Source organism: Pediculus humanus, genomic scaffold (genome assembly GCF_000006295.1).
Source record: "Pediculus humanus corporis 1103172108180 genomic scaffold, whole genome shotgun sequence".
NCBI classification, from domain to species: domain Eukaryota; kingdom Metazoa; phylum Arthropoda; class Insecta; order Psocodea; family Pediculidae; genus Pediculus; species Pediculus humanus.
In genome coordinates, this window is record NW_002987750.1 from 412,390 (window position 1) to 422,926 (window position 10,537).

The 10,537-nt window shown below is 31.9% G+C and overlaps 1 protein-coding gene across 1 annotated transcript; it reads left to right on the forward strand.

Annotated features, from left to right (window-relative positions):
* Window positions 1-4,903: 4,903 nt before the first annotated feature.
* Phum_PHUM413310 (protein cubitus interruptus, putative) lies at window positions 4,904-9,938 on the forward strand (the record flags this gene model as incomplete). Its single annotated transcript, XM_002428931.1, has 9 exons — window positions 4,904-5,509; window positions 5,593-6,237; window positions 6,319-6,483; window positions 6,702-6,941; window positions 7,015-7,252; window positions 7,351-7,559; window positions 7,654-8,199; window positions 8,301-8,610; window positions 8,764-9,938. 9 exons carry the CDS (start codon window positions 4,904-4,906, stop codon window positions 9,936-9,938), a joined length of 4,134 nt encoding a protein of 1,377 aa, XP_002428976.1.
* Between the last annotated feature and the right edge of the window lie 599 nt (window positions 9,939-10,537).

Genomic DNA, 10,537 nt, shown 5'->3' on the forward strand with positions numbered 1-10,537 from the left:
ATGATGGTGGTGGTGGTGGTGGGGGTGGTGATGAAGAAGAAGAAAGAAAAAGGTGGGGAGATGAACGAAAGATGAGAATTTGTCAAAAAAAAAAAAAAATTTTTTTTCGAATATTTATTCGGTGGAAAATTCAAAATGGAAAAAAAAAAATTTTCCTAAACCGTTCACCGCATAAATAAATTCGTTGAATTTTTTGTTTATCATCATCATCATCATCATCATCACGATCGTTGTCATTATTATTATTATTATTATTATTATTACGTAAAAAAAATTTAAAAATTATAAAATTGAAAGTTGGAGTAATTCGAGTTTTTTTTTTATTAATTTTTTTTTTTTTTTGGTTTTTAAAAATTAAATGGACTGCAAATCAGTGTCGGTTTGTTCAATTATTTCTCCAAAAAAATTTTTTTTTTTTTTTTTTGAGCGTTCCAGCTCGTCGCTGGAAAATTTATATAATTTTTTTTAAAAATATTTCCTTACGGTACATTACTATTATTATTATTATTTAAAAAAAAAAAACGAAAATTATAGTTTTTATAGCTCTATAAAAAAAAAAAAAAGTAAAATTTTTTTTTATTATTGGAAACAATGCAAAACCGATTTCGTTGCCATCGTTTTGGAAAGATTTCAAATTTTTTTATTATTTTCCCCTCTTCCCCTCCCCCCACTCTTATTATCATTATCATCATCATCATCATTTAAAAAAAACGACAATGAAATTTTTTTTTTTTTTGTCGAAAATGCAACAACTTAATAACAAAGTACTTCAAAAAAGAAAAAACGATTGTTTTTCTTTCTTTTCTATCAAACGACCATTAAAAATCGATGAATCGACGAATCAATCGATGGATCGATCGATCGAACGAACGATTTATCGATAGATATTATTATTATTATTATTACATTTATTTGGAAAAATTTTTTTTTGGTTAATTATTTTTTATGAGTTTTTTTTTGTTTTTTTTTTTTTTTTTTTTTGTTTTTCGGGGAGAATGTTTTCGAATTTACTCGGTGAGAAAGAAAGAAAGAAAAAGAATAAAAAAAGTTTTGGGGCACTCACGCACTCACTCACTCACGCACACGTACACGCGCGCGTAAAATGGATTTCGATTCATCCATACGGGGTTCATGCCACGCAAGCCGACACTGATGAAAGAAATCTTGGGTGGTCCATAAGTAAAATAATGTCTTCTTGGTTTTCCCTTTGTTGTTGTTACTTGCTTCGGTTTCAAATGAAGCTGTAAAGATTTTCTCTCTCTCTCTCTCTCTTAAAGTTTTCTTAGTTTTTCGAGAGTCAGTATAAAAACTTGCCCGGTTCATTTCGTACACGCGTTTTATAATTATTATTATTTTTATTTTTTTTTTGCGGTTTTTCATTTTTTCGTTTGTTTTATTATTATTATTATTATTATTATTATTATTAAACAATCGAATTAAATGTCAATCGTCGTCAAACGTTAATAATGATGATGAAAAAAAAGCAAACAAACGCGAAGTGTTAGAAAAAATTTAAAATCGAATTAAATCGCGTCACGACGTCATCAAATTAATTTTTTTTGCGCGCGGGAAAAGCAGTAGACGGAAAATGATAATGTGAAAATGTGATAATTGATGTTAGGGGTAGCAGAAGACAGGAATGATAACAATGAATAATGGATGTAAATTTACTAACGTAATCGTTTATGGAATTGTTATCGGAATCACTTGATTATTATAATAATTTTTCCCAATAACGGTAAGTCTGTTGTTGTTGTTGACGTCATCACCTCACGCACGCGTACACGCACATTTTTTTACGCACAATTTATGCTCGAACGGAAATACGATATAGAATTTCAAAAAAAAAAAAAAAAACGAGTAAAACGTTTTTTTTTTACAAAGTAACCATCGGTCACCATTAAAAAAATAATTATAATTATATTGTTACTTTATACGTTATCATCATTATCATCATCATCATCATTATTATTATTATCATCATTATCATCATCATCGTTCCTAGTCACGGTTATATTATTTTTACAATATCAAATTCCAAACTGGAATTTATCATTTATAGTTTATTAATTGTTTATTACGAACGATATTACGAAGATGGTAAAAATGATGATAATAATAATGATAATTAAATCATATAAAATGAAAAAATCATCATCATCATCGTCGTCGTCGTCGTCGTCGTCGTCGTCGTCGTCGGTTTATAAAAATACGTTTTATTTGAATATTAAAAAAAAAAAAAAAAAAATTTAACGAATTTTTCTCCAGGTTATAAATTAATTTAATATGTTTTTTTTTCTTTTCGTGTTTATTTGTGTTATGTTTTAATGCGTAAAAAACCTGTTTGAGTATTATTATTATTATTATTATCATTATTATTAACTGTTCGTTCGTACTTCCAGGCATGGATCTAATTTCTTTCTTTTATTTTATTATTATTATTTTTTTTTTAAGTTTGTTCACATCCTCATTCTCGCTTAGTTAATTTTTAATAATACTTTATTTATTGTATCGTTATCGTTATCATTTCATTCGTCGTGGAATTATTTTAAAAAAAATTTGTGACGTAATCTATTCGTGACGTCATTAAACCAAAAAAAAAAAAAAACGACGACGGAACCGACGAACCGGAAACGTTACGAAATCGAAAGAAAAAATACGTCAAATGAAATGTACGCAAAGTCTGATATGTAGATTCGAACGAAAGTTGATGATGATGATAATGATGATAATGATGATGATGATGATGATGATGATGATGATGATGATGATCATGATGATGACGATGATGATGATGATGATTTAAAATTCATTATCGACGAGAATTTAAAAATTAAAATAATTTTATACAAGGGTTACCGCGCGAGTGGTTTCGTCAAAAAAAAAAAAAAACAAATGGGGGAGGGGCGCTCTGGAGAAAAAAAAATCTGGAGAAGAGAGAGAGAGAGAGAATAAACCGTTCTGACAATTAAGAAAAAAAAATTTAAACCATCATCGAAACGTTTAAATGAAATAAATAAATAAAGGAAGGAAGGCGGATGACGAGAGAGGTCGAACGTTGTTGATTCTGATAAAATATTTACAATAATGATCACTTACAATTTGTCGGAAGTTTGTTGTTGTTGTTGTAGTAGTTGTTGTAACTACAAAAACAACAACGATGATAATAATAATAATGGGAAAAAGAAGAGGGGAAGGGAAAAACGCGTAAGTCGTATTTTTTCGACACATAATGTTTATTTATTTATTTATTTTTTAATGTAAATTTGTTTACCTCATTACAAGGGCTTTAATAATTGTTTACTTTATATATATATTGACTTTTTAACATTGATTTAACTTAACAATTTGTTTAAACAATTTTTTTCTTTTGATTCCCGCCGTTTGTAATCATCATCATCATCATCATTATCAACACACTCATCAAAAATCTTTTCGATTGTAAAAGGTTTTATCAAGAGGGAGTTTGAATGAATCGAAAATTCTCGAAATATTAATAAAAATAATAATAATAAATTTAATAATGACTCGATAAATTATTATTTGTTTGTTAGAGGAGGGAGCGAACAAAAAAAAAAACGAACGCTTAACCGAACGGTCGGTATTGAATTTTCGAATCACGTTCGATTGAAACTATTTCCGTTATTATTATTATCATCACAACCATCATAATCATCATCAATTAAATTTTTGATTTATTTAATTTATTCGATTAAATTTTTGTTCGAATAACGTTCGCTGTCGTGTTTTATGTGTGCGTGCGTGTGTGAATGCGCGTGTAAGTCGTAAATCAAAAAAAAATTTCCCGTTCGCGTTCGTTTCCTGTCGGGGAACCAAAAAAAAAAAAAAAAAAAAAAAAAACGAGAGAGAAAAAAAATTTTTATGACGATGATGGCGTAGAAAAAAAAAAAAAAATTGGTTTCAGTGTGATAAACCTGTTCGGGTCATTGGGCACAAATGATTTACCGGAGAGAGAGAGAGAGAGAGAGAGAGAGAGAGAGAGAGAGAGAGAGAGAGAGAGAGAGAGAGAGAGAGTGAGAGAGAGAAAGAGAGAGGAAACCACCTCATTAGAGATATAAAAAAAAAAAATTAATTAAAAAATATTTAACATAAGAAAAACATCGAAGAACGATAAAATCGAACGACTTTTTTTCAAAACAAATAATTTTACCATGAATTATTATCATTATTATTATTATCATCATCATCATTATTATTATTATTAATGTTTAAAACCTACTAGACGACTATTTTAAAACTCTAATTACATTTTTATTGATTTCTATTAAGAAATCTTTGATTTTATGTGTTTTTTTTTTTTTTTTAAATTTAAATTTAAAGTTTGTTGTGTTCTGTTTTGTCTCCCTCCTCTTTCCCTCCCCCTTCTCTCTCTCTTTTACCCTCCCTCCCCCCTCCTACAGTTTTTGAAAATCGTTCCTGATTAATTATGGGTGGTAATCATTATTTAAATCGTTTTCGCGAAAATTTTTTTTAAATATACGTTCGTTAAAATAATTCAAAATTAAAAATTAAAAAAAAAAAAAAAAATATTATAACTGTCGTGTCATTAGAAAAAAAAAAAAAAATTTAAATGTTAACATATGGTAAATTTAACGCATGTGTCAAACATATATTTTTACTTCTGTCGTCTCGACGGTTTTTCTCATATTTTTTTTTTTTATTATTTTTTCCTGTCGTTGAATTTTAATTGGATTTAAAAGGGGATTTTTTTTTTTTGTTCAGAACGCGAAGTTCTAGAAATTTCTTTTTTTGCAAAAAACCGAATAAGAAATTCTGTCGAAAATAAAATAAAATAAAATAAAATAATAAAAATTTATTTTAACTCACGTGATGAAAGTATTTTCCGTCCATTTTCTTTTTCCTTTTTTCTTAAATTCGATGAATGAATGAATTTTTGTATATTTTTCCAGGCTCTCCAGCAGCGTTTCGAGCGGCGTACCGGAATTGCAATTGTTGGCGGCTCGGCGGGGCCTCGGAGCCGCTCCTCCCGGCCCTGGGGATTATCACCCCGCTTATCGCCTACCGCAGTATATGGAGCACATATACGCAAGCCTTCACAACAGCCCGACATCGTCTTTGCACGGTAAATTATTATTATTATTATTACCACTCGCGTTTTATTTTCGAAATTTCGATTGTTCAACACTGGCACTGGTCAATTTTTACAGGGCTTAGTTTTCCTTCGGAATATCTCACGTCGATACCACCGCCGTCAACGGTGGCGAGTACCGAATTGCCATATTCTATAGATTCGAGACTTCCCTCGCCTTGTCCTTCTAGTGCTATAAGACAAAGTAGAAAGCGTGCTTTGTCATCGTCTCCCTATTCCGACTCTTTCGACATCAATTCTATGATAAGGTTTTCGCCAAATAGTTTAGTTAATAGTTTAGTTAATGGGAGTCGGAGTTCGTCAGCGAGCGGAAGTTATGGACATTTGTCTGCAGGGGCTCTCAGTCCCGCACTTAACATGCACATGCCGCAACTACAGGTACCAACAATAATCATCATTAATATTTAAATAAAAACAAAAAGAAAAAAAAAAATTACTTTATTATTATTATTACGGTTTAGGCTCATTTGCTTCGGAGTCAAGGACTTTTACCACCTCTGGGTCCGACTTCGCACACACAAGGATCTCATGGTAGTTTGTTTTCTATATCTCATCATCCTTTGGGTTCAACTGCATCACTTCCAAAAGTTGAAGGAAGACAAGATTGCAGTATAAGAGCCGAAGCAGACAGTTTGACTGATAGAAAGGTAATTTATTTATTTATTGATTTTAAATTTGTTTCTATTTATATCTTTTTATTCTTGTTATGTCTGAAACGAGAAAACAAATTTTTAAAATTAAATAATCATCTTTCCAAATCATTCCAGCAGACTAATAGAATCAAAAAAGAAACAAAAACAGGAACCGGAACCGGAGGAGGAGGTGGTGGTGGTACAGAAACGACAAAATCACCCGATTGCGGTGATTTAAAAGATGAACCCGCGGATTTCATCGAAACAAATTGTCACTGGAAAGAATGCACTATGGAATTTCCAACCCAAGATGATTTAGTTAAACATATAAACAACGATCACATACATGTAAATAAAAAAAGTTTTATATGTCGTTGGGAAGATTGTTCTAGAGATGAAAAACCATTTAAAGCTCAATACATGCTCGTGGTACACATGCGACGGCACACTGGAGAAAAACCTCATAAATGCACGGTTTGTAGATTTTCAAACAAAAAAATCTGTCGTTTGTCGGCGACGGTTGTTTAATGCGGAAAATTGTTTTGTCATTTACAGTTCGAAGGTTGTTTTAAAGCATATTCGAGATTAGAGAATTTAAAAACTCATTTAAGATCACACACTGGAGAAAAACCATACACTTGCGAATATCCAGGTTGTTCGAAAGCATTCAGTAATGCGAGCGATAGAGCAAAACATCAAAATCGGACACATTCGAATGAGGTAAGATAATGATGATGATGATTGTTTGAAAATCTGTTTGTTATCGATTAAAAAACCAAAAAAAAAAAATTATCGTTTGTTGTTTTGCTTAACTTTTTAAAAAAGGATTTTATTAAGTGAGTAAAAAAAAAAGTGATGAAAATTTTTGCTGTCGATCTTTCTCGAAGTTTCACCCCCTTCCCTCCAAATAAAAATTTTTTGTTTTTTGTCGATTTTAGAAACCGTACGTTTGTAGAGCTCCCGGTTGTTCGAAAAGGTATACGGATCCAAGTTCTCTTAGAAAACACGTTAAAACCGTACACGGAGCTGATTTTTACGCAAATAAAAAACACAAATTAGGGCCATCACCTGATCAAGAACCTGACGGGTCAACTAATATGCCCTCACCTTCGAGGTCGGATGAAGGTCAACTATCAAAAACAACATCATTATCGAGTCCTTCCACTGTTAAATCCGAAGTATGTTTTCTTTTAATAACTGAACCAACCATGTTCTCTTAAAATTTATTAATAAAAAAAAATTTTTTTTTAGGAAGCGCCTAGTCCTGGTACGAATCAAGGTTCTCCTCTATCGAGGCAGCATGCCGTTTGGGGAGACGAAGTCAGTGACAGTCCACCATCCGTTTTAGCAGATCTCGTTGAAGATGCTAACTGGTCGGAAGACATCGACTTAGGATCCGATCTCAGCGTGGCGGTAACAACGAGAAATACGAGAAATCGTCTTAAATCGAGATTGCAAGCCAAAGGACTTGCACTATCGTCTGCTCCGGGTAAATTTACCAACAAAAAAAATTAAACGAAACCGTTTTCAAAAAAAAAAAAAAAAAGGCAGGAAGACAAAAATTTTTTAAATCATTTATAATTACAGGCGGAATGAGATTGATAGATCTCGGAAGAAAAATAGCAGAATTAAAAATGGAACCTAAAATCCAAGAGCAAACGCGATTGGGTCCAAAATCTTGCGGTCCAGGTATTAAAACGATACTCGATAATAACAGAAGAGATTCGAATTCGACGGTTAGTTGCTACGGTACAATGTCTCACGTGTCAAGTAGACGTAACAGTCAAGCATCTCAAGTAAATAAAAAAAAAATTTTTTGTTTTTAACGGCCATTTGTAAAAATAATAATAATAAAATTGTTTAAAAAAAATTTTTTTAAATTTATTACAGGCATCACGTGCCAACAGCTGTGCCATAGCTTCTTTTTATGACCCCATATCTCCGGGAAGTTCACGTCGATCGTCTCAAATGTCACAACCGGGAAGAAGTCCATCGATAATGGGAACAAATTCTCAAATATCAATGATGCATTCACATCAATATGGTACCATGTGTCAGGGTGGTAAACCTGGAACCGTTAAAACTTTGATGAGTCCGACAAACAGTCCGAATTATCAACCGATTTCTCCGTTGCCCAATCACTTGAGTCCGAGTCATTCTTCGACCGTTGCTCAAAATATCCACGCTTTGAGCCCCAATTCGAATTCTCTTTGTCCGAATTTGTTGTGTTCAGACGTTCTCAGTCCTAATTCAAATATTTTAAGTCCCATTTACAATTCCAATGTTAGTTCACTGACAGCAAATCACAATATAAACAGTTCCTCCTTATCTGTTGGTGTTCAAACTGTAGATTCCGTACCGACTTTGGCAACATTAGGCCCTGCTATGAGTCCGGTTCGAAACATTTTTACCAACACATCGAATTTAGTTCTTCAGGTATGATTTTTCTTTTTCCCCCTATCGGATTAAACGAAAGTTTTTGTGATTGAAAAAAAAAAAATTATAAATAAACTAACCTTTTTTTTTTTTATTTTCAGACTGCCAACATGTCACTAAATGGAGAACTTCCACCGGTTTTACCACCAGTTAATCCTACTGAACCTTGCTCAGACGTAACGCAGCAGCCAACAATTGATCCCCTTCATCCGAATCAAGAAGTTCAACTAGAACAGATTAATGAAGGCGAAATGATTGAAAATAAATTAGTCATTCCCGACGAAATGGAAAGATATTTGAGTCAAGTGGCTGCCATACTTGATACTGATAATCAAATCACAGAATTGTCATCACCTCCCGACCCGAAATTAGAAACAAAAACGGAAACTTTTAATCAAGACTGCAACGCTGGTGCGACTAATAACAACGACACCAACGCTAACAACAGTAAATGCATTAACAACAATGGTGGTAGTAATAATAATAATATTAACGTCAATGAAAACGCCACGAGAACCGTGAAAGATAACACCACCAACAACTCCAACGACGACAACGTCAAAGAAGTTCACAACATCCAACAAGTTTTCACAGACTTCAATTCAAACGACATGAATGATCAAAATGTTAAAAAACTCAACACAAATACCACCACCACCACCACAACCAACAACAATCAAGCACAGCAAATTGTTATTAATCCAGCGGCTCAACATTCCGATCCATCAGACGACAAATCTACCGTCAGTCAAGCTACCACCAACATTAATCAACAAAATGGAAATTATTCAAATTATGGAAATAATCAATGTATAACACAACACGGTCACGATCATTATCCGCCATCGCACTACCATCACCACCATCACGGTTCATATTGTTCTCAAAACCAAGGAAACCACCACTATCACAATTACCAAACTCAGTTACAAAATCAACAAGGTAGAGCACCCGATAGAAACGGTTACAATTTCAACAATTACAGGTGTCATTTAAACAATGGTACCAAACCTGTACAAACCAATCAAGTATGTTCGCAAACTCCCATTCCGGGACAAAACTATCAGCAAGATTTCAATTCTTCTCTTCAACATCCTCACCAATCTTCTTTTTATCCGTCGTGTCAAAATCATTTATGTTACGCACACGATCATTGCACGAATTGCGTAAACGTTTGCCAGCAAACTCCAAACTATCCGCAATGCGGTAACAATCAAATACACAATTGCAACACCGGTCACCAAGTCATGAACAATTCTCACACGGTACATCAAACCGTACCTTATAATTCTCAAATCCAACAAAATCAAACAATCAACGGACAATATTCACGATGCGGTTGTAACAATGGAAACAATCACGAAGTGAAAACAAATTGTGTTCAACATCATCACAACAAAATGTGTAGAAGTTGTCACTATCAGAACAACGGAGTCGGTGTCGTAGGAGGAGGTGTAACGCCTGGAACTCTAAACAAAGACTCGGAAAAAAACATTTATAAAAATTTCAACGGAGAAAATTACGATAACGAAATCCAGTGCACCGACATTAGCCAATCCGAAGTGAGAATGCCACGTGACGCTTACGAAAGAACTCTGGAATATGTTCAACAATGTCAAATATGGTCGAACGAAGTTTCCAGTTCCACTCATCCGACATCCAACATGGTCGTCAACGATTTGACATCTTCTTTGAATTCTCTAATGCAAGAAAATCGTTTTTTTCAAATGATTAATTAATTAATTATCAATAACAACAACAACAACAACAACAAAAACAACAATAATAATAATAATATTAGTTTTAACGCATAAAAACTTTTTAAAAACTATTATTATTATTAACAACAAAAAAGTTAAATTAATTATTAATTAAATTATTAATTAATGAAAAATATTAATAATAATAATAATAAGATTTTTTCATGGTATTTGATTATTTACAATACAAAATAAAAATCATAATGATAATTATTTACATATATATATATATATATATATACATAAATACAATTTTTTGTATAATCAATATGGCCGTTTGAGTGCTTTGTTAAATTAATAATGATAATAATAATAAGAAAAAAAAAAAAAGACAATCGGAAAACTTATTAAATCCACCGAAATCTATCCCAGTTTCGTCACCTCATTATCATTATCATTATTATTATTATTATTATAATTAAAAGTGTAAATTTTATTATTATTATTTTAAGTTTTCGTTTTATATATATATATATATATATATATATATATATATATATATATATATATATATATATATATATATATATATATATATATATATATGTAATGATCGTATTGTTAATCGATGATGATAA